At 46.1% G+C, this 24,187-nt stretch overlaps 1 protein-coding gene across 1 annotated transcript in view; it reads left to right on the forward strand.

Moving 5' to 3' along the window:
- The window catches only part of PRODH (proline dehydrogenase 1), a 276,224-nt gene that overhangs the window by 143,694 nt on the left and 108,343 nt on the right, over window positions 1–24,187 (forward strand). Inside the window, exons 6-9 of the mRNA XM_086929694.1 lie at window positions 612–728; window positions 1,943–2,022; window positions 19,527–19,608; window positions 21,975–22,067. Of these exons, the coding sequence (XP_086785820.1) occupies window positions 612–728; window positions 1,943–2,022; window positions 19,527–19,608; window positions 21,975–22,067 (372 nt within the window). The remainder of the gene's footprint in view (window positions 1–611; window positions 729–1,942; window positions 2,023–19,526; window positions 19,609–21,974; window positions 22,068–24,187) is intronic.

Consider the following 24,187-nt stretch of genomic DNA (forward strand, 5'->3'; position numbering starts at 1 on the left):
CTTGAACACTGGCTTCAAGATGGTCTCTCTGTGTGTACTTTCTTAGAATCCATGTTTGGCAAATGTGAGGACACAAATATTTTTGCCTCTGGTCGAATCACTCCATACAGAGTAGTATTACTTTTACAACCAAGTTTGTGAATCTGTAGAGGGACTAGTCCTGAGAAAAAGATTCTTGTCTACAGTATTTGTTCTCCTGCGATCATCTCTCACCTCGGCACTATTTAATGTTGGTGCCTCCTACAGAATAGAATCCAAGATGGTCATAGAGAGGTGGATTTGAAGCCTGTTGAGTCAGTGATTAGATGCGGTAATGTGGCGTTAACATGTAGACCTTGTTGAAATGAGCGATCATTTGTCTGGGATCCTAACTGGTGTTGGGGGCTAGGATTATTCTGACCAGAATTCTGCTCTTTTACACATCTCATTGCTGGAGAACCAATGTTACAGGTAAATAACATGTTCTTACTGTACCAGTGCAGTTAGAATGGTCTTCTCCCGCTCGGTTGCTCCATTATACTACTGTATTTAAAGATACTGATAAAGCTGCTTGGCAGTGTTCCCTTTTCAGTGAGATTTTGTGTTCATTATTTACTTCTCTTCCTTCATAGCTCCAATTTTCAGAGGTACTAATAAAGTGGAGGCGCTTCTTCCATCAGCTAGCCGCAGACCAAGGCAAGATTGGGGTTGCAGCCGTTGAAATTGAGCTTGAAGTGGAAAAGCTCCAGGTGAGAAGAACTATCTCTATGTGCTGCCTGGAGAGCTCTTTTGTCCTGCCGTAGAACTCGCAAGCACGTTGCCTGCGTCCTTTGAGCTCCACATCCATGATGGTTATGTAAGGGCTGAGGACACTGATGCTTCGATCCATATTTGATTTTACCAATCCAAACCAAGTCTACTCCATGCAGTTGGTTTATCCCGAGGCAAGTGTATGCCGTGCTGGCAATATTTGTCACCTGGTTACAAAGCTTTGCTGTACTTAGTGTTTGTTTGTGTAGGTTTGTTTTTCAAGTCCCTCAAAGGAACAGTCCAGCACTCCAGTTAATGTGAGCGATTCATATTGTTGCCTCACTCTATAAAAATGTTGATGTACGTACGGTGCCAGCCAGTTCCACTCAAAAACCGCATATGTAAGCTGACGTATGACTAACTCAGAGCGATCTGTGTAAAGCTGTGAGTGGGCGTGTTCAAAAGAGGAATATTCCACACTTTCACAAGTTAGTACTCCATCAACATAAACAAGTGGGTACTTCAATGGCTCCTGGCCATAAGCATCAAGCAGGGCCTTCAGTTTCATTACCTGATGAAAGGGGAAATGCATGAAATGTTGAAGGTTGCTCATTATGTTGAGGTCTTCAAAGAGCAAAAAGAGATATTATCATTGTGTGGTGTGTCTTGAATTAAGCTTACTTTTTCTTTATGCGGTAGAAGTAAATGCTAATATTTTTAATCTCTTTACACTCTGGTTGTAAATAAGCTGCTCCAAGAAAGGCTTTTGAGGCCCCTGTAAAAGCATCACTCCACGAGTTAGGCGTAAAACTGGGGAGGAATGGGATTGAGAGGGAGGGGTGAGTTCTTTAGCAGTCACTACAGCCCAAGGCAGAAGAGCTTTGATGTCAGTAGAACTTTTCAGAATGAAGGCTAGAACTTTATAAACTAAACAGTGAGGATCCGAAAGACCAGCTTTGGCACGTTGGAGCAGAAGATCTGTCGGCCATTGCTGACCCTCTGCCAAGCGACTGGCATCAGTGGAGCCCAGTATTAATTTTAAGGTTGGCTATATTACTTGAGAAATGTTAAAGGATCGACCACAAATTTGAATCATTCAAGAAGAGTGTTGATGATCTGGAATCTGCTGGACAATTTACAATGACGTGTATTTGGTTTTTGACTAAAAATAGCTCTCAGAACAGCATTCTAAGGTGTCTGTCTTGTTCTTCAGGAAAGTCTGGCGAGGCTTGGAATTGCAACCAAGGATGAGAGTCAGCACTGGTTTACTGGAGAGAACATTGGACACTCAGGGTAGGTCTGTTTCTGGGGAATATTTAACTTTTGTGACGATTGAATACCTTTTAGCATTTTGAAGATCCTAATTGGAGTGCTTGAGAGTGGTAGCATGGCACATGTTTGAAGGTTGTAAGAGGGAACGACTGACTAGCAGCGGCTTTGTAAGTAGCAGTATATGCCCCCGTCTGCCAATGCCACGTTTTCTCGTAGCAGAAATGCCCTGGTTCCCCAGCATGGCATCTTCTCCAGATTCACAAACTTGAAAGTTCCTCATGGCAGTCTGGGAGGTCCCAGACACTTGAAATGAGTTTGAATTTTTATTTTTTAGCCCCATTACCTCCATAACCATAAATTGCTAAACTAGGTCCGTGATATTGTGTGATATTGTGTGCCTCCAATAAAAACCTAGGTGTCAAGGATACATAGAGAGACTCATGTAAAATGTTGATGTTTGGTATTCATTGTTTTTGGGGTGTTTTTCCTCATCTCAACAGGTAACCTAATAGTGAGTACAGTACTCTACAAATCTAGATCCTTTAGTGTCCTGATGCCTCGTGAAACGTGTGTGATGTCTCTTTTGAAAGCACATAAAGATTTGCCCTTTCACCATTGTCCAGACCTGGTGACTCCCATCCAGAGCTGCGGGCATCAGAGCTCTAGCTCCCTGGTGCAAGGACTTGATTCAATGCACCAGCTTGATCTAGGGAATCCAGTTTGGCTGCGATACAGACACCGCCCATTCCACTATCTTGCGTAGGAGTTATTTGCTGCTTGCAATCAGTCCCATGACATAGGTTCCGGGACCACAGTGGAACTCTAAAATCTTTCATTAATGAATACCCGTTTCAAGATCACTCGAATATCTATTTTAAAATTTCAAATCCAGTGCACATAATATTGACTGGGACTATCACAGAAAATGAAAATTCAAAGAAACAAACCATTTCATGAAAAGTGAAAACTGAGAACAATTGTAACCCTAACACTCACTGTGCTGTCTCTAGGCACTATGCTAATTCTAGTGTAATCCATAAATTAAAAACCTATTCTGCAAGATTCCGAGGTAGTTCGCAGATCTGATTTGGGACAAATAGGTCTGGCATTGAGCAACCACAGCCTCTCAAGAGTCACTGGAGCAGCCTTTGGTTAGAGCATTGTGAGTTGGTGCCATGCCTATCTTGATCTTTGCCCACACGTAGTTCCTCTCTTTATCAGTGGTCAAATCCTGGGGATTATATACTGGTTGATCATTATTTTATCTCATATTTACAAAATAAAACCGGTTTTGCAGGCACTAAGATTACTTTCAGACTAAACTGACATGGCACTAAATCTGTCCGCTCGATCTACAGCTTGACATTAGGCATCCATCTTTGCAAACAGTACATTTATATTGCAAGTAGACCTTTTGTAATGACTATGCCCATTAATCAAAACGAAAAACATGTGCGCCTGCAGAGCGATCACCCATACTGATATCAGTATTGTTGCTTGTGTTCGGCCCTTTGTTGTAAAAAGAAAAACCTAAAAATAAGTTTCTGAGCATGTCCCACTTTCTACGAAAAAATGTCTAAAATGACAACTGATGAAAATAGAATATTCGGGAGACAAATGATGATGGTAATAATATAATCTGAAATTGAAAGCTTCAAATATCCGTGACATTCCCGGAATAACTCCTAAAATGAGCAATGAACCTTGCGCTTCTGAGTATTCTTGCAGCTACATGTTGAAGAGTTCTAATCTAAACATTTGCAGAACTATTCAACCCCTATCAATGTGTTATTCAGAAGCTTGATTATCACCATTTCATGACAAGATTATAGAACAAAAGAAGGTGCTAAAAGCTTGCATTCGATGGAAAGCCAGTAATTTATTTAGTGGACGTTCAATAACACGTTTCCATAACAAAATCAAAAGGTCTCTTCATTGAAAAGCACTGTGATCACTACATGATATGTGGATAAATACATAAATGAGTGTGCACCCAGCTTACTTGTGTGAATGATTTTCACTTTGTACACTTTCTTATGTTTAGCATTTTAAACTTGGCTGTCTGTGATGTGGTTGTACCTCTTTGGTCCAATGGGATCTAGCTGCAGTGCATTTTTGTGACCTGTTGCAGCCCTTCTTGTTATCTCAAACAGCAGGACCTGAGCTTTATCCATTCCATGCAGTGTTTGCCTTTATCGAGCGCCTGCTGGGCGTGGCTTGTACACATGCTCACCAGGCCCTGAACCTGGAGCGTGGACAACCCCAGGTAAGTCAGGTTTCTTCGTTGCAGGGTCTGGCCTTAGGGTCTCCCTAATAGCCTCTGCATGTGATCCGTACTGCTTATCCATGCCTTATTTTTCGCTCCCCTGACCAAAAAGCCTACTCTGCCTTCTGCATAAGACTCCAAGTCCTGGGATACGGTGTGGCCACCCCTGGCACACTGTCACCCTGCATCCAGAGCCTGCTGGGCAATGCCATGAGCTCTGGGCTGTTGGTGTTGCCTTCAGCTTGACTGCGCCCAGTCCCCCTCCTTTGCTCGTCCCTTACTGAGTATGACTTTAGGTTTTGTTTCCTTTGGGCTCTGGACTCAGTGTGTCCTTGGTCATACTCTGAAAACGGTCTTCTTGTTTTCAGAGGAAGCTGGTTATTCCGTCCAGTGAAGGCCTTCTGCTGTGCCATGCATCTCGTAATGTTGCCATTCCCACCCCAATCTCTCTGGACAAGTCCTAGGGCCGTATGTTGGGTTCTCCTGGCACATGGTGTGGAGTGTGTCCATTCCTAGTGCCCAGTCCCCCCTCCCCCTGCTGTGTTTCCCCTAGTACCATGTTTCGCACAGCTTGGGCTTTGCACAGGAACCACAGAACCTGTGCATAATCTGTAATACGATGAGAAGGGCCCAAGATATTACTCAAGAGGCCACTGCTGCTTGTGCCACTTCAGGTGCCAGCCAACGCTGCCAAATACCAGTACCAAAGAAACCTACTGGGCATTACAGACCTACAAACATCACAAATTGGACTGGTCTAGGTGACCCAAAAATGGAAGACTGACCTAAGCACCCTGGTGTTATTCATTGCATATTTCATTCTTAAACACTATGCTCCAGTGTTTTAAAAAAAATGACCATCACCAAATGGTGGGCTGCCTTAAATATGTGTCAGTGTTACAAAATGGGTGCCGGAACACACTGGCACAAATTACGCACTGATGTGGACACGGAAATGGGTCTTGGGACATACCTTTTAGCCAATCCCTCTACCACCTAATCATGCCTGGCACAACATGGAGTTGAGGGATGAGGGCACAGTTTATTCCTTAGGACCACCTCAGAACCTAGTTTTGTGTCACCAGATCCCATTATGTTCTTAGGCTGTGCCAGCTCTCTAGTAAATACCACACCTTGTACCCAGTCTCCCTTCTCACAGTATCCTAAAGGCAAAACCTGTGGGCGTGCCCCAGATGCCTGCATGTGTTGACCTTTGGTTACTGTGAAAAGCATAGCAGTTAGAATACTAGACACAGAAGACTACACGTGTGCCCCACAGTTGCTGAGCACAAGTGATGTTTTATAATCTAACTGCTAGGCTTAGCTGGTAGAGCGCATCCTCTACTGGCAGTAGCTCTGAGAATTTGAGAGAGCATCTTTGAATTCTCCCTTCTCAAGAATTCTGTGTTACAATTTGCAACCTTTTGGAAATACCTAGACTAGTTGTTGCAATAAGTACCAGGGCTACCTAGTACTAGGATTGTGAGCTGGCTAGTGCCCGTATTCTGTATCCAGTACACACTTATCTCATACCAGTATGGCTTTAGGGTTAGCATTATTCGGTGGAGATACGTTAATCCCATCTCCTAAATTAGGTTTTGAAAGAGAAAATATGCATCATATCTAGTACCTGTGGTGCGTCCCAGGTTTAACATTAACCTCTTTATCAGGAGAGTGAATTGGGCACCTTTCTGGACTTCCTAACCTTCCCTCCAGGTACCGTGAACCTACCTTACTCATGTTCACTCCCAAATGTTTTCACAGCACGTTCCTTCTTGCTTAAAGTTGTGACTCCTTTCCACATTGCTTAGAAGTATCCATCAGAAGAACAAGTTATGTACCTTTGATTAACGCTCTTATTGGCGGTTACTCTATCCACAGATTCCTCACCACCCTCCTCCCCTGTTCTGCAGAGTGGCCCCTTTTGAACATTAAATAATCTGCTTATTCAATGCACAGCATTACCCTGGGTAAGAATTGGCACACTACACTGTACCAACAATTGTTTCATGCTCTGCCTCTCAGGGTGTGGAACAAGTCAAGCAAGAAAGTGACATCAGTGTGCCGGGGTGGCACGTATGAGGTTACACTCCCTTACTGCTGGGACGGCATGGAGCCGAACGGTAGCACCGAGCAGCGAACACTAGCATTGCTGGGGATATTTTCCTGTTCCAGGAATATCCAAAAAAAGGAATGATGCCAAAGGCAAATAACTTGTTCATCAGAAGAGCAAGTTAATTATCTTGAGTAATGATCCTTCTAGTCGATATTCTGTCTGCCCCCAGATTCCTCTCCAATTCATCCTCGTCCCTAATCTGCGGCGCAACAGAGGCTGTTGCACATTTATTTTGTTACACTCCTATTTGTGTCATTCTCGTCATCCTCGTTCCTGCCTTTGAGGGAGTGGACAGAAGGATGGGGAACTGACATCAGTGTTCTCATATCCAGGTGGATCAGTAGTTGAGGTGCCACCTATCGGTGCAGTAGAGCTGTTGCATGTTTCCAGATCCAGTCTGGCACTTGGGGAGGCATTTAAGAAGTGAGGGATTTTCAATTAGCCAGCGTATCCACCAGAAAGATTGTTATCAAAGGTAAGTAACTTGGTCTTTTGGTACCTGCCTTATTAGTCTTTCACCTAACACACACAACTTTACAGGATCGACGTGAATTTCATTAATTGGGTATGTGTTTTGCAGTGTGTCAAACACAACCAATTGTAGTAATAAAAATACTTCTTCCCAACGACAAAGGTTCTTTCACTGCCTCTTATTATGAAGCTTTTGTATCTTGGGGTATATGTTTTCGTTTTTGCACCTTCTGGTATTGCTTCCTCTGACAGCTCAGTGTTACTTGAGTTTTGATTCTCGGTGGTCAGTTCTGAAGCCTGGGCCTGATAGTCAGTGCTGGGCTACGAGCAGGTCAAGACCTGTGCCTTTGACCGCTCATCCCTTTGCTCAGCCCTCTCCAGTAGCAGTTGCTGCCCTGACAGTAACATTTTTCTGCTTTTATTCTGATGCTTTGAGCCTCAAAACCTTTGCCATTTCACATCTCTGCTGCCTTAAGGCATGCGATGTTATTGTCTCCGTTTCGTTGATGGTTGGCACAGGTGAATATACAGGTCTCAAGAAGAAAAGCGCATATAGGACTCTGATCACTCCTGTCACTTCAGAAGAGACAGAAAATCTGAGAAGATGCAACTGGATTGGCTCATGCCAAAATGTGTGTCTATAGTGAACGACCCCATTTAGCACTTCCGTTAACTGGGGCCGTAAGACAATGGCCAAATCCAGGATGTTCAACAACTGTAGCTGGAAAAGACTGATGACCTGTTGGAGCTTTCTGGACCAGGCCTGTGCAATGCCGGTCTCTCCTCGACTTGGATAAAAGCCAGAAGTTCTGTTCTTCAGTTGGCTATTGCCTGGAAGTGGTGCTTGAGCGAAGACCTCTCCAGGCCCATGTAACTGAAAAACACGAGTGAAGCTGCTTATAGTACTTTGAAAGCAAGAGACCCCCGCTGTAGGAAATGAAGAGCTAAAAACAAAGTACTGATAAGTAGATCGCCACCACACTGAAGGACTGGGCTATTCTAAGGCCCAGCGGTGCCAGGGAACAACACCTGAAACCTTCGTGGGTTACCTGTTCCGGCGTACAAATCACAGAGACACGGGACACTTCCTTAGGCGTCAAAGATCAAGGTTTATTTACTGCAGGGATACAGAAATCGCAAGAAGTACACTACGTGTCGGTTCTGAGAGACTGCTTCGAATTGCAACAGTGGATCGCTCCTTTTATACATATTTTAGTCATAGCACAACATGGCGAACAAAAAGTAACAGCTCAGTTCCCACAGTAAACTTCAAAAGGGTTGCTTTCATGTATTCAAGAGCCCGGAACATAATTACAGTAGCATCGCCGGTTCCCAACTGTAAAAGTACGTTATCTCACCATTAAGTACATTCCATTCTGGCTGTAAACGAGTTAAGAAAAGAGACAAAAACAGGTGCAAGGAAGACAAAGATAGACAACAGATTGAAAAAGAGTGTAGGGGGGCAATATCGGAAGCACGATTGAAGGATCAAAGGATTCGTGCCTAATGCATGCACGGCTGAAACAATAGATCGGCACGGCAAGATGAGCCTCAAGAGGAGCCATCTGCCTTTGCAGTGTCATCCCCCTCGTCATAAAGACACCCTTAAAGGAACACGTGTCTTCCGCAAGAGCTTGGGAATCCCAGGGTCACGAAGCGGACAGTGTCCGTTTGCTGACTACTTGAGGGCAAGAAACAAAATGGATGCCGTATCTAAAATGGAACCCGTGGGTTCAGATGAAGAAGCCCACGAATAAGACTAATAGTGTAACGTAGAATAGCGAAAACGCGTACACCCACTAAACTCGTCATTAGTGGTTCATAGATACCAAACTCGTCCATATTCGAGAACGTCATTACGATTCTCACGGAACCTCAGACGCTCCTTTTGCCCTCATGTAGGCAAGCACTAGTCGATATCAGAATCTATCTCAATATTCATCAAATCGTTCAGATGTTGCTGCAACATTATTCTATCCATCAATGCTTCTTTGGTAACAGAGGGCTGTCTTATACACGTAGCACAAAGGCCACATAAGGCAGGACCACACTGCACGAAAAGACAACACGTGAACAAACGCTACAACAACCCCTACGATCATCAGAATCTTCCAACCCCAAGTCAACATCAGGCCCCAAAACCATCCTAGTAGCGTCCAATCACCTACGTCCACGTGTATGGACTCGGAGATCTTATGCAACTTTGAGATGGCTTGATATACAGTTGGAGCGTTGTCAGGAATGAAAATACAGCAACTCGAATGGATCACCTTGCACACACCACCTCTATCTGCAAGAACAACGTCTAGAACCATACGGTTCTGCAACGTCATAAGCCTATCCGCCTGAAGCTCTGCTGTCAGATTACCAAGAGCACTTGCAGTTATATTAGCAGTCGATTCTACCACACGAGTCAACTGTCTCAGGTTCCTACTATTAACCATAGGTCCCCAAAACGGCAGGAAACCCTTAAAGAAGTCTCCTGCTTCTTGACCGGCAGTGTCCTCTTTGCTAATAACACCTCTCACAACTCTAGTCTTGTGATAGTCCGAGGCAACTGTGAAAGTCGGTGGCAACAGATTCGCAATATAACAGGTGCCCGAGAAGTCACGGGACAACCATGTATATGCGCGATCATAACATACGAAGTAGGTACCCTTGGCAGTCAGGAAAACGGGGGAAGAGAGCATTGGTAAAACATAGGTTTCAGTACAAGCACTCTTCCCAAGCTGAGCTCGCGGATTTCGACCAAGACCTTGCAAGCAAAAATTACCGAGATGGGGTACGATCCAGATCGGAGACAAGCTTTTAAGCTGTCTATCACCCACTGACATGCTATACCCAGCCTCACTCAGATCCTTGTATGCTCGCACCTCTTCCTCTGGAATAAGCGATGCATCAAAAATCTCTATCCAAGTCAACAATCGCTCTTGCCAAAGTCTTGTGGTACGGGCCGGGACCAAGGTCTGCAGAGCGTGGCTCTCGATGGGGGTAGGAATCTAGTGCACTACGGAACATAGTTTGGAATGGTCGAGCTGACCCCTGGGAGCTGTAAGGAAGAACCAAATACGGAATACCCCTATCCATGGTATGTGGCATTAACCCACACACCCAACAGTTAGCAGTAACCATCACTAACTGATGCTGATGTAGGAGCTGGACAAAGGAGTTGTTCATGAATTCCGCACGTCTAACCTGTTCATGTTGGGGCAGAGGATGCAAGGAATGTGGAGAAACAGTGTAAATAGAATTCAGTTCAGAAGGAGAAGAAGCAGGTGAAGCGGAAGGCAATAATGACTGTATTCCAAAATACACTCCACCCACTAATAGCATAGAAACAGTCAGACACAGCAGGAATACCTGAAACAGAAAGCATTTTGTTCGTACAACCCTATGCAATTTCGATCTTTGAGCTGACATCCTCTCTACTTCCAACAACTTAGAAAAATCTATCCTCTAAAAAACCGTCCGTAACGTTCTTGACGTTCTTCGTTCCGAGTAGCGATTATCAATTCCCAGGAGTTCCCAGGAATCGACAAAAGTAACCGACCTAGTGTCAGGAACCTGCTAAACAGAAGGAAGTACCCGCACGGCCCTACGGTCAACCCGGATGAAAGGTTTTCTTAATCAAAACATTCAATTTTAGTGCAAATCTCCTAGCTGTGGAAAAAGAGGAACACACGTGAAAAGAATCTCAAAAATAAATAAAGGATGCAATTGTTCATAATGTTCGTGGCAACAGTAAGGGGGTAAGATGAATTCAAAAAGAAAAACGAAAAGGATTTTTATTAGTCTTTGTCACGTGAACGAAGAAAATATCGACTTCTTCCAGGTCGAGTCTGCTCTTCAAATAATTGGTCAGGTTGCGAACCAGTGTTCAATTGATCAGGTGACAGTTCAAGCCTCATTCTCCAACGCTGACGATTCAACAATTGTATCTGGCTGCAATGAATTGTCTCCAAGTTGAGCATCACTAAACGGCACAAAACGTATTGGGGTCTCTGTTTCCGTTGCGGCAATCCCAGTTCGAACCCAAGAATCTGCTGGCAAGGGGATCGGGACTTTCTTGGTGTGGGTGGCGTGCACCCAATTCTTTCTGCCTTCCAACCGAACTGCAGTCCTTGTAGCCAGCAGGACTTGGAAGGGACCCACAAATCTCGGCTCCAAGTTATGCTTTCTTCCAAAGTTGCGGGTGACCACCCAGTCACCCGGTTGGAGCCGATGTCCAGGACCCTCTGTCTGTGCCGGTAGAGCTTCAAAGACCTGTTGATGAATTAACCTCAGTTTAGCAGTTTAGCAGTCAGATCATAAAGATAATCGATCAACATTGGGTATTCGAGACTATCAAATGCCTTAGGCCTCGGGACTCCCCAAATGTTCGCAGGACGGCCGAACACAATCTCATATGGGCTAAGCCCTACTCGAGAGTGCACAGTCGCCCTGGTCGACAAGAGAGCTAGAGGCAAGGCATCAGGCCATGACAAGCCAATCGTCGCTTGAATCTTAGCAAGTTTCAGTTTCAGAGTACCATTGTACCCTTCAACTAAACCCGCTGACTGGGGATGATTGGCGCTATGGAATTTATGTCGAATTCCAAGGCCCTTACACACACTCCTCATCACACTTCCCACAAACTCACTTCCGTTATCTGACCATACAATCCGTGGCATTCCATACCGAGGAAAGTATTCCTTCAGTAAGACTTTCGCGGTGGACAGGGCAGTGTTATCTTTAAGAGGATAGGCCTCAATCCATCTTGAACGCGCAAACCACAACTAAAACGTACTTCAGGTTATTGCATCGCTCCATATGGATGAAGTCCAATTGGATGACTTCAAAGGGACATGTAGGAGGAGCAAAATGGCCAGGTGGAGTGGGGGTGCCCTTGCCAGGATTATACATCATACATACCATACAATTCTTAACCACCCTCTCAGCACACTTAGCAATACCATCATTCTTCCATACAGGAGACAATAACTTACATATACCTTTCACGCTAATATGTGACAAACCGTGAGCCATAGTCACAACGGCTAGCACATATGCATCCGGTAACATCCACCTCTGACATCAATCCAACATCCATGCGCATCTAACTTTCCCGTGCTTTCTTTCCACTTAGTCTTTTTAGTTTCAGTGGCCTCATTCTGAATCGCCTTCACACTCTCAACAGTGTCCTCACACATACCAGTCTCCGCCGGCCACCTCACTGAATTCGTAACGTACATTCGGGTTGCAAGATTCTTAGCTGTTTCCTTATCAATCTCATCCGCAAACGCGTTACCACGACCAACATCATCCGTAACCTTTCGGTGCGCGCTGCATTTGATGATTGCCACCTGCTTAGGTAATGTAAGTGCGTTCATAAGATCGTTCACGAGCTGCCAGTGTTGGATCTTCGTGCCATGCGATGTCATAAATCCGCTTTCTCTCCACAATCGACCAAAGCTATGTGCAACACCAAACGCATATTGACTATCTGTAAACACATTCACTCGCTTTCCCTTAGACAAAACACATGCTCTCGTCAACGCAATCAACTCTGCCGCTTGCGCTGAATTCTGACTCAATCTCGCAGTTTCCACAACCGTACTCAACGTCACCACAGTATACGCAGTCGTCACATCGCCATTCGGCAACTTAAAACACGAACCATCAACATACAAAATACCATCGGGGTCTGCCAATGGAGTGTTTTTTAGGTCAACACGACCCTTCGTTTCTTACTCAGTTCGTAGATAACAATCATGTGGAGGTACATCATCTGATTCCATACTAATCGGCAACAAAGTCGCCGGGTTCAGTACATTACAACGTTTTATTTGTATATGACTTGCCAAAAGCGTCCACTCATAACCAGACAACCTTGCGCTCGTCAAGTGTTGAGTTTTCGTTCGATTTAAGAGAGTGTCAACTGCATGCGAAACCATCACCGTAAGCATATTATCCATGACCAATCCTGCAGATTGCCGGATGGACACCGCGGCTGCCGCTGTCGCTCTTAGACAACTTGGCAATGCTCTAGCTACTGGATCCAAGGTCGAGGAAAAATATGCACATGGACGCTGCTTACCGCCAAATTGTTGCGTCAAAACACTCAACGCACAACCCTCTCTCTCGTGAACGTATAGTGTAAACGGCTTGCTGTATTCAGGAGTACCTAACACAGGAGCCGAACACAACGCATCACGCAATTCAGAAAAACTTTTCTGACACTCTTCAGCCCATGGCAAAGGAGTCGGAACATCCTTGCACGTGAGGTCTAACAATGGCTTAGCTAGCAATGAAAAATTTGGAATCCATTGCCTGCAGTATGACGTGATACCTAAAAAGGCACGCACATCTCTGAGTTGTTGGCACAGTCATTCGAGCGATCGCTGCAATTCTTTCTGGGGTCAACCTTCTTCCCTCCTTTGACAATAAGTGACCTAGATAGGTTACTTCTTGACAACAATATTGTAGCTTAGGTGACACCTTGTGATGTAAGTCACAGAGATGCTGTAACAGCGATACTGTAGCAGTTTTGCAAATCTGCTTAGTGTCAGCAGCCACCAACAGATCATCAACCTTCTGAATCAAAGCCGCACCAGCGGGTAACACAAACGCGTCAAGTTGACTCTTAAGAGCTTGGCTGTAAATCGATGGACTCTCACAGTAGCCCTGCGGAGCGCGTTTAAACCTGAAGCTGCGACCACCTAATGAGAAGCCGAATAGATCTCTGCTTTCCTCAGCAATCGGAATGCTAAAGAAAGCATTCTTCAGATCGATTACCGAGAACCAAGAGGCAGAGGCTGGAATCAGTCAGTAAAGCTGTAATGTCAGGCACCACAGGAAATTGTGGAATCACAATTTTATTTACCTCTCGTAAATCAATGACTAAACGATACTCAGGAGGCTTGGATGGATCAGTTCGTTTCAAAATAGGTAACACAGGACTATTACACACATTTCCCCGAGTTTCCTCAATAACATCCTTCTTGATCAAGTCATAAATGATCGCTAATAGTGCTCGTTCACCATCAAGAGAGATACGATACTGGGGGATGCGTGGTAATCGCACATTCGATTTCAATTGAACAACATAGGGTGATATGTCCAGCAGGCCCACGTCATTGGGACCTGTTGCCCACAAAGACTCAGGAAGAGAACTCAATTCCGGTGGAAGCTTATCAGTTGACAAGTACATAGGAGAGATCACTCTCTGACCCAATGTAAGCTCCACTCCCGCAGGAGAACAATACAGAGTCGCATATAACCGCTTCAACAAATCCAGGCCCAAAAGATTCTCACCACAACCAGTAGTTAAAATCAAAGGAGCTTCTAGCTCACGAGGCCCAATTGTAAGGGGCAAAGGGCTAGAAACCGGATTGCTAACAGGGGCGCCAGAGAATCCAACGGAAACATTCGTTAAGCCAGACAAAGGTGCGCCAGGGAGTTTCGAATGCATGATGGAACTTTTCGCTGCACCAGTGTCCAACAGAAAAGGCTCAACTACGCCCGATGTGGCAACTGCGACGTAAGGCCCTCTCTGATCAATCGGAACTGATACCTTTGTCTGTGGCTGTTCTAGTAATTACCGTCAGCATCAATATCATGCTCGACGTAATAGTCGTCCACATGATACTGTGCAGATCTACCTGATGATGAATCGCGCTGATCAAAGCAATTGTTCGAATCTGACGAAGTGGTAGAACGCTCATTCTGATTCTGAGTGACACCACGACCTCTACCGCGAGATGCCTGTTAAGGACCACTACGACCTCCTCGAGCCGAAACACCATTGTTTCGGTCACGCAAAACTGGACAATTAAACTTCAAATGGCCCTCACCTCTACAGTATGCTCATTGATTGTACCCAAGCATAGATCTCGGTGTAGAAGAGTCAGTACGCGACTGAGTCCTAGAAGACTGTGATTGTGATCTATTTTGCTGTAGTCATTTTGATTCGAGCGCGGAGGATACGCTTGCTGCAACAGAACCTTAGTTTTAAGATCCTTCGTTTTCTTATCTGCACGATCACTTTCTTCCTTTTCTCTGTTTTCGTAATATTGAGCCGTGGCCAATATTTGAGCAGTAGTCGAAACAGCCCACGAACTTTCGGAATTTTTCAATTTGTTGCTTAGTTCAGGCAACAAATTAGATACAAATGTATCCACAAACAGTCGCTGACCTCCCTCAGTGCTCATATCCTGACCACTGTGATCGATTAATGCCTCCTCAAATCTGGTAAAGAAATCAGAGACACTCTCTTCTTTCTTTTGCTTGCACGCAGACAATTTATCCCAGTTAACTCTCATTGCTGGCATAAGTGTCTTCATAAGTGTAATAATCCTCTGAGGCAGATCAGTAATGAGCTGTTCAGGCTTAGCCCCACCAACTTGTCGTCCGTCAGCCGCCGCAAGAGCAGCCCAATCACCGCCTAACTCAGCTACGTGATTCTCTTGGCGAATTTTTGCCCAAATTGGTTGAGGTACTACATTACCGAACACCATGTCAATATCGGCAAGGTTCATAATAGTAGCATCCACTAATTGGGATAACTCCTTATAATAACCTGCCGGATTTTTGCGGGGGTCAGGTAAAGATTGTTTCACCTGTAAAACCTCTGATCGTTTCCACGGGAGGTGTATCCAGACTCTCTGGAAGTGTGGCAAAATTGCAGGGTTAGCAGCGGGATTACCTGGCATCCACACCGGGGGAACTTCTCGCATGGGATACTGACCAGGTTGTGCCATCCACTCCTCAGTGTCGTCATTAAACAATACTCGAGGTTGTACTGTAGATCGAAATGATAAGAGACGCTCTAAAGCACGTCGAACATTACTACCCACAATCATACCGTTCGAAAACTGATTCTGGAGTTCAGTCATTTCGGGCGGTACATTGTCTACCTCATCATTATCCCACTCCTCTCGTAAGGATTTACACATTTCCTCAAACACAAATCTTTGCGTGGGCTCATTAAATTGAGAGAACGTCTCGAACTATGCGCGGGGTGCAGGATGCCTAATCCATTTACGCGTCATTTTCACTAACGTCTCACTTTCCCTACCACCAGGAATTTGACTTCGTCTCTGAGAGACATCAGAAACATCGGACCCAACGATCGGTCCAAATGGAGAGTAAAGATTAGCAACAGCATTAGGTATGCGACTACGGACAGAAGGAGAATAGGAGAGAAGTACAGGGGCAACAACATGAGGGCTAAACGTAGGAGCAGTAGGAGTAGCCAAAAGAGCAGAAGTAGCGGGAACAATAGACTGAGAAGGTATAGGCAGTGGAGCAGTAGGAAGAAGGGCAGGTATGGGAGCAGGGACAACTTGAGGAACAAGAGGATTCGGGAGGACAGGAATAACGGCAGGCTGACCAGCAGCTGCCGGAACAACAGGTTGAGGTACAGGAGGAATCACAGGAGCTGTAGTATCCTGTGCGCATGGAGGTGGTGATTTCAGTAGATAGGACAGCAAAGGGTCCTCTGCCGCTTCTTCTCCCTTATCAGAACTTGACGGTAAAACGGGATAACACTTATCCACCGCCATATGTTGCAGTCAAGCAAAAACTTCCTTTTCCTTCTCTTTGTCTCGCTGAAACTGCTCTGCATTTCTCATCACCGTAATGATACCTTTCACTCTTGTTTTTCTTAATCTGTTTGATTTCTTTCTGCTTGGCCTCTTTGCGCCATAACCGGAAGGAATCAAACATGGCCGGCCTAGCTTTCTTATTAAACAATTTTGCCTCGAGATTGTCCAAAATTGCAGTTTCGAAACTACCATGGGGTGGCCAACTAAGGACACCATCACTTTTAGTATAGCGGATCCAATAATCATTATATACGATAGGACCCACTCCGTGATGACTGTAGAGCTCATAAATTGGAGTTCCAACTGGAGGTATCGGACAGGAGTCCTCCAACCGGGAATCCGTACCGCAACATTTAAGGAAACCAAACAAAGTACTACGGCCAGGCATCGTGCACACTAACCGAGTTTACAAACTTCAAGGGTTATCGAATTATGATGTCCTCGCAAAAAAATGCAAGACCCTCGGTTTTTGGCAATTGCAATCGTCAAATAAAACCCAACAACTAAGAACCAACAACTAAGAACCACAAATGCAATGGAACCATGCAAACAACCAAGTTTCAACAACAACGACCACGACTCTGGGAGCGACCCACAAATACTTAACTGAAAGAGCAATGGCGTCACCAGGAAGGTCCGTCAATCGTCTCGCTGTACAAAGGACTGCGCCAGGCGCCAAAACAGGTCGACAGTCAGGGCATCAGTCCGTCGCAGCCATCAGGAGGCGGTAATCTTCGCGGGAAAAGTCTTCGGACCACTTATTTCGACAACAGGATCGATGAAGCGGGGTGCACCTTTCCTCTGAGATTTCACACGAAGTTCCTCACGATCGTCGGGCTTTGGACCGGTACCGCTGATGTCGCCCTACGTTGGGCGCCAACTGAAGGACTGAGCTATTCTAAGGCCCAGCAGTGCCAGGGAACAACACCTGAAACCTTCGTGGGTTACCTGTTCCGGAGTACAAATCAGAGACACAGGACACTTCCTTCGGCGTTCAACATCAAGGTTTATTTACTGCAGGGATACAGAAATCGCAAGAAGTACACTACGTGTAGGTTCTGAGAGACTGCTTCGAATTGCAACAGTGGATCGCTCCTTTTATACATATTTTAGTCATAGCACAACGGGGTGAACAAAAGGTAACAACTCAGTTCCCACAGTAAACTTCAAAAGGGTTGCTTTCATGTATTCAAGAGCCCGGAACATAACAGTAGCATCGCCGGTTCCCAACTGTAAAAGTACGTTATCTCACCATTAAGTACATTCCATTCTGGCTGTAAACGAGTTAAGAAAAGAGACAAAAACAGGTGCAAGGAAGACAAAGATAGACAACAGATTGAAAAAGAGTGTAGGGGGGCAATATCGGAAGCACGATTACAGGATCAAAAGATTCGTGCCTAATGCATGCACGGCTGAAACAATAGACCGGCACGGCAAGATGAGCCTCGAGCGGAGCCATCTGCCTTTGCAGTGTCATCCCCCTCGTCATAAAGACACCCTCAAAGGAACACGTGTCTTCCGCAAGAGCTTGGGAATTCCAGGGTCACAAAGCGGACAGTGTCCGTTCGCTGACTACTTGAGGGCAAAAAACAAAATGGATGCCGTATCTAAAATGGAACCCGTGGGTTCAGATGAAGAAGCCCACGAATAAGACGAATGGTGTAACGTAGAATAGCGAAAACGCGTACACCCACTAAACTCGTCATTTGCGGTTCATAGATACCAAACTCGTCCATATTCGAGAACGTCATTACGATTTTCACGGAACCTCAACAAAAGACCTAGCTGATAAAGTGGTGTCCTGATTTTGACACTACTCCTGGCCTCTGTTTGGCATGCTCTGAGCTTGTACCACAGCCTAGGTCTACCTGAAGAGTGCCCCGGAACAACACTAAGTGTCCTATAGGGCCCCACCAGGCGGCTGATCAGCCCGGTACCCAACCAGTAACTGCATCTCAGAATCAAGAGCGTTTCTGTATCTCAGATGTCCTGTGAACTTTAGAGCATCCCAGCTGGGACCCCAATTTTGATGTTGGAGCAGTACAAAACCCAAGGTCTATCCTGTTTGATATCGGGATAATTTGACCCCTTGTGGCAGCACCAAGGAACAAGAACTACACAACACTAATATCTGTGTGGTCCTTAACATGGAGACCGCCCAGGTGAGATCACCTCTGTCCAGTGGATTGATCGACCAACAAGTCTGAGGACCGCTGTACTCAGACACTGCGTAAAAAAATCACCATATTATTTGAACCATTAGGGTATGGCCTACTGATATTCTGCCTAATTTTAATTGTGCTTCAATTTGAAGGTGTTTACGGAAGGGTCATTTATTTTCAAATAATACTAGCTGAACCATTCATTATATTTATTGTTTGTGGCTCACTGGTTAGAGGCGGCAGACCCGAGAGCAGAGGACGGCCCGGGACCAGGGTTCGATTCCCGGCGCGGCAGGTTTCTGGACCAGGGTCAGCGGACTCGATAATTCTCTCGCCTCGGTGCCCACTCTGATCAGCGATCACACTCGGCAACTCTGGGCATTAGCTCCCCTCATCTTCACTAACGGCCCCACCAGACCGCCGGGGATGCCTGGTCTCACCCTGGAGATACCCATTAAGGGACCATCTCAGGGAAGCCAGGAAGGGTTTTGCAGCGGTCGAAGCGCCTTGGGACCCTCCGGGTAAGTAGTGCGCTATATAAATGCCTATACATACATACATACATACATAATTGTAACTGTGCCTTCAAACCTCTTGGGTATCAAGCATTCGTTGCTTGATCAATTTACCCTAGGGAATATAAGGTGACTTTGGTGGCCCAACGTTCCATCTCTGATCAGGCATCCTGGTATCACGGAGTCAACAAATTCTCATCTTGGATGCTGCGAAGTCGTCCTTGTGATTTGAAGGTTCAGCCCAACTCACTTGGCTAGCAGTGTTCAGAGTAATAAGGATGGATGTGAACTGGTGGACTTATGCTCCACAGCTCCATGAAGGACCTGTAAATGTTGTCCTTGGTTGTTTCTTTAGTGCTGTAAACTGTGAGTAATGGCTTGTAACAATATTCTTTCTATCATCTTCTGCAGCACTGTCGACCTGCTGGACTGGAACAGCCTTATCGACAGTAGAACAAAGCTCTCTAATCTGCTTCTTGTGCCCAACCTTCAGGTATGTATTCGAGGGTCTCCTATTCCGTTGTCTCCTCTGCTGCAACCCAACTGTAAATTAAACGTTTAATCGCAATGTAAAGGCTCTAAATAAAGTAATTTTTTTGCTTGGAAACCATTCATCGTCTTGCAGAGTCTATACATCCAGAAAGGGAGAGTAGCAAAAAGTGAAAGTGTTCAGAAGGGAAAGAATTTTAAGTGTGTATTGACCATCACTCTCAATACACTACCTTCATTAGGCCCCTGTGTTTAATTCAACACAGGTGAGCAAGCACCAGAACAGCGAGTGAGAACCTGTCTGCCCTCAGAACATGCTAGGACCTTCTGCGTTTTGGTATATCTTGGTTTTAACTGTTATATCATTTGTTATGGGTAGAGACCTATTTAAAAAAAAGCTATACCTGTGAGTTCTTTGCGAACTTAGTGTCCAAAATTGAGGCTTATTACTTTTACTTTGTAACCCCTAAGCAAATTGAAATTTAAGTACTCACTGCTCCAGGACTCAGAGTATGGATACTCGTAGACATATTGCCTGGGGCCAAAACGTTCAGTCTGTTATGTGACCGAGGGCCGCATTGATGCCATCGAGGTGGCAGGCTGATTTAAGGTTGGGGGTGAAGGTGGTGGGGGGGTGATTGGCTGTATAGTTAGTGTACAGTAAGTGAAGCATATAAATCTACTTAATGAATTGATCAAATTCAACCAAAAAACCTGGGACTAATCCCGGCTTACCCACATTACCAAATTCTGTGATCCTACTCAATTATTTTAATTCACTTTCCCTCAGTTTTCTTTATTTCCACTTTTGATAGGCTTGAAATACATGGGAAGCTGTAAGATGTCTTTAAAAATTAAAGTGTTACTAAAGTTAAACGGTGCAGGACTCCATAGTTACTTCCTTTCTTTAACACCAATTAACCTTTAAATGCTTGCTAGTGTATTTAACTTATTTTTGTTAGTGCTGAGTCGAGTACACAGCAGCTCGTTGCTGTTGTTGATCATGGGGCTGTATGCATAGTTCAGGAGTGCCACATGCGGCTCCAGGCCATACTTTGAGCATCAAAGACTTCGATAAAAGGCTTGAACAGAAGGCACCAAACTCTGTTCATCTGATTCTCATGTTGGCTCATTTCTTGAGTTGTTAAGGTCCTTCATCTTCCATCCCATCCTCAATCTTGGCCAACTGCACATCTTAGAGAGGGGTTAGGAGCCTCCACTTTGTTGGAAAAGAAGGCATCGTCGAAGGGAGGCGTTAGTCAGTTTAGTTCAATTGTCTATTTTTTTAAGAGGTAGTTAAATCTCAGTGTACAGTGACTCGTCTGATCCACTGTACTGACAATTCAACATAATAATTCCAGCAGGAGGCACTGTGGGATTGTTCCATTTGCTCTTTTTTTACTTCGGTGAAACTGTGGCCACATCCCCTTTCCAGTTTCCGGCATATTTCCTCCCCCCTGATTTGTGCCCCCCTTTAATTCATTTATTCCCTTTCTGTTGCTGCTTCACGCTCCAGAGTTTGTGTTCCTTCCTGTAGCCTGCTTCACTCCAGGTTTCCTAGTCCCTTTATCTACTCAACATTCTGTTTTCTTTGTAGTTTTGGCAGGTTCTCAGCAGTCGCAACCACAATGCAGCCCAATGAAGACCCTTAATTTCCAACTTATTGGAATGGCCTACACCAAACATTACACTTTGAACCCTCTTACGGTTGGTAGTCCTTCCTTCCCTTTTACTCCAGGTACCTTTCGTGTATTCAGGGAGACAAACACAATAAACCTAATTTTTTCGAGTTATTAGAGGGTACTTAGAGGATCTTGGAAGAACAGTTTTTTAGGTGTTTTGGTAGCAGTCTCACTGATATTGGGTTCACCCTATGGCTTTCACAAGGTTGAGCCAGTGGTTCCTCTATCAGGAAATCCTCCATCCACTGCACTCTAAAAGAGGCGGGGACTTGAAATGCGGGTGTACTGTACATCTGCCATGTTTTTGTTCGTTGCCCTCTTATTGTGCATTTGTAAATCGTGCCTTTAACGGAGAGCAGAGTACTGCAATATTGTGAATTCCCTGCTGGGGAAGCCCTTGGGCACCGGTCCACATGTGTCATTGAAAGGAAGGCCCCAGACAGGGGGATGTGATAGATACTTGTTGGTACACTACTCTGCTGGCCCCTTGAAACTGCGTGGGTTGGTGTGGTGTGCCCAGAGTGCTTTGAGGGTGGGATTGCCATTTTCCCAAAAATATAACCTCTTTCCAAATTGCTTATGTTGCATGAGCCAACTTTGTACATTTTGATTAGGAGTTGTAATTATTACTCATTGACATGTTGACTAGCTGTACACACGGGCTGTTTTCTGCACTCTCGCCTTTCAGTCAGGACACCTGGAGCCGCTGCTGTCCAAGTTCACTGAGGAGGAGGACCTCCAGATGAAGAGGATGCTGCAGAGGATGGACGAACTTGCAAAGGTTGGTCTTTCTGCAACCTGAAACCTGCTCTTCTGCCTCTCTGCACCATGTAACCTGCTCTTCTGCAACCTGAAACCTGCTCTTCTGCCTCTCTGTAACCTGAAACCTGCTCTTCTGCCTCTCTGCACCCCGTAACCTGCTCTTCTGCCTCTCTGTAACCTGAAACCTGCTCTTCTGCCTCTGTAACCTGAAACCTTTTCTTCTGCCTCTCTGCACCCCGTAATCTGCTCTTCTGCCTCTCTGCACCCCGTAACCTGCTCTTCTGCCTCTCTGCACCCTGTAATCTGCTATTGGTGGGAAACCCAATGTTCGAGGCATGTGGGTTGCTGAATTCATATCTGTGCATAGATCGCCGCCTAGTGTTGGGTCCGGATGATTGCACATTGTTGTCCTGGAAGAGTCTTCGAAGTATCACCAGATAGGTGGCTCCTCCCCTGGACTACAGTGCGCATGGGCATCGACTCCATCCTCAGATAGTTTTTTTCCCCCATTGGATTCGGATGTCTTTAATTCTCTCTTGTTGGAATCGATAGAAAACTTTCTTGAGACCAAAAAGTCTTTAGGCTATTCGTCGGTATTGTCTTGCGTTCGGCTTTACTTCTTCTAGCTCGGCGCCGAGCCGGTTTCTGTACTTCCGCGTGCTCTCGGCACGGAAGGCCTAGTCGACGCTCCTGACTTATCGACCATCCATCATGGACCGAAGTCCATTCAAGAGATGTCCGGTCTGTAACTCGAAGTACCCCCACATCGATGTCCATCCGGTGTGCAACTGGTCGCCGGACCATGATGAGGCCAAGTGTATGGCCTGTTCACGCTTCAGGTTCAAGAAGACACTTCAGCTTCGACGAGCTGCACGCCTGGAGACCCAGCAATCTGCTTCGGCGCCTGCGGACATTTTCGAAGCTGGGGATGTCGAGGAAGAATATATCAAGGACGTTTCTGAATCAAACCCCGCGTCGGACGTCGAAGAAGACTACGACGCTGATGCTGAGGTGTTCGAAAGCGAAGAAGTCGTCTAGGAGGTAGGAGACGACGACGGTGCCCTCGGGGCCATGGAGGATAGCTCGGACGAGGAGCTTCCTCAAACTGACTCTGGGGCCGTGCCTATTTATAAGGCCCTGGTCGAGGGATCGCCTTCGGGCCTTACCCAAGACCTCGATATGGCTTGCCCGGCCATGGACATTATTACCGAGCCACTCCCTGGCAAGACGAAACCGAAAGTGAAACCTACGGTCTCGACACCAGATACTGCGCAGGTGCAAGCATCGAAACCGAAAGTGCGCATCACTTTGGTCGGATCGATAACTTCGGAGGCTTCGGCGCCGAAGATGGCTGTTGAGCCGAAAGGTCAAGTCAAGAGCGTCGAGACGAAGTCTGCAGCGCCGAAGACTAAAGTAAAGGTGGTCGATACTGGCACGTCGGTGCCAAGGACGATCGACGCCGGCAAGGGCCTTGTCGACCCGAAGAAGGCTGTCGCCGAACCAAAGAAAACTCTCGGTGACCCGAAGAAGCGACTCGATGACCCGAAGGTCCTCTCTGCCCGCGTCCGCACGACAAGGCCAAGGGCGCTGCGCCTCGGGAGTCGACTACGAAAGTGGCCTCGAAGGACCCTACTCCGAAAGCAGCCTCGAAGGACTCTGCTGAACCAGCGCGTCCATCCGCCGCGTTCACCAAAAAGGTGACGGACTCCCTGCAGCGCATCAGGGACGGCACCGCGGCGGTCGAACCGAAGGACCCTCCGCCTGCGAAGCCTGTGGAGAAACCAGTTAAGGCGTCCACGCCGATCCTCTTTACGTTGCCGCCTAAGACGGCGCCGAAGGCTTTCGCTCCTAAGGCTGTGGCCAGCGTGCCCGAAAAGGTCTCCTCGGCGCCGGATGTGTAGTCAGTGGTCCACGGCCCGCGACCTCGCCGACCTGTGGGGGATGAGCGTCAGGAACACTTCATCAACGCCGAAACGGGCAGGCTTTCCCTCCTGAAGCGGAAAATCACCCCAGAACCCCAACTGGAGTCTTACAAGATCCCTCTCAAGAAGGACTCTGCTTGCTCTCCGGTCTTGGTGGAACCCCTTTCACCACAGACTCATGATGTGTCGCCCACTTACTCCGATGTGGACGCTGGTG

The sequence above is a fragment of the Lissotriton vulgaris genome, chromosome 7 (assembly GCF_964263255.1).
Source record: "Lissotriton vulgaris chromosome 7, aLisVul1.2, whole genome shotgun sequence".
In the NCBI taxonomy this organism is placed as follows: domain Eukaryota; kingdom Metazoa; phylum Chordata; class Amphibia; order Caudata; family Salamandridae; genus Lissotriton; species Lissotriton vulgaris.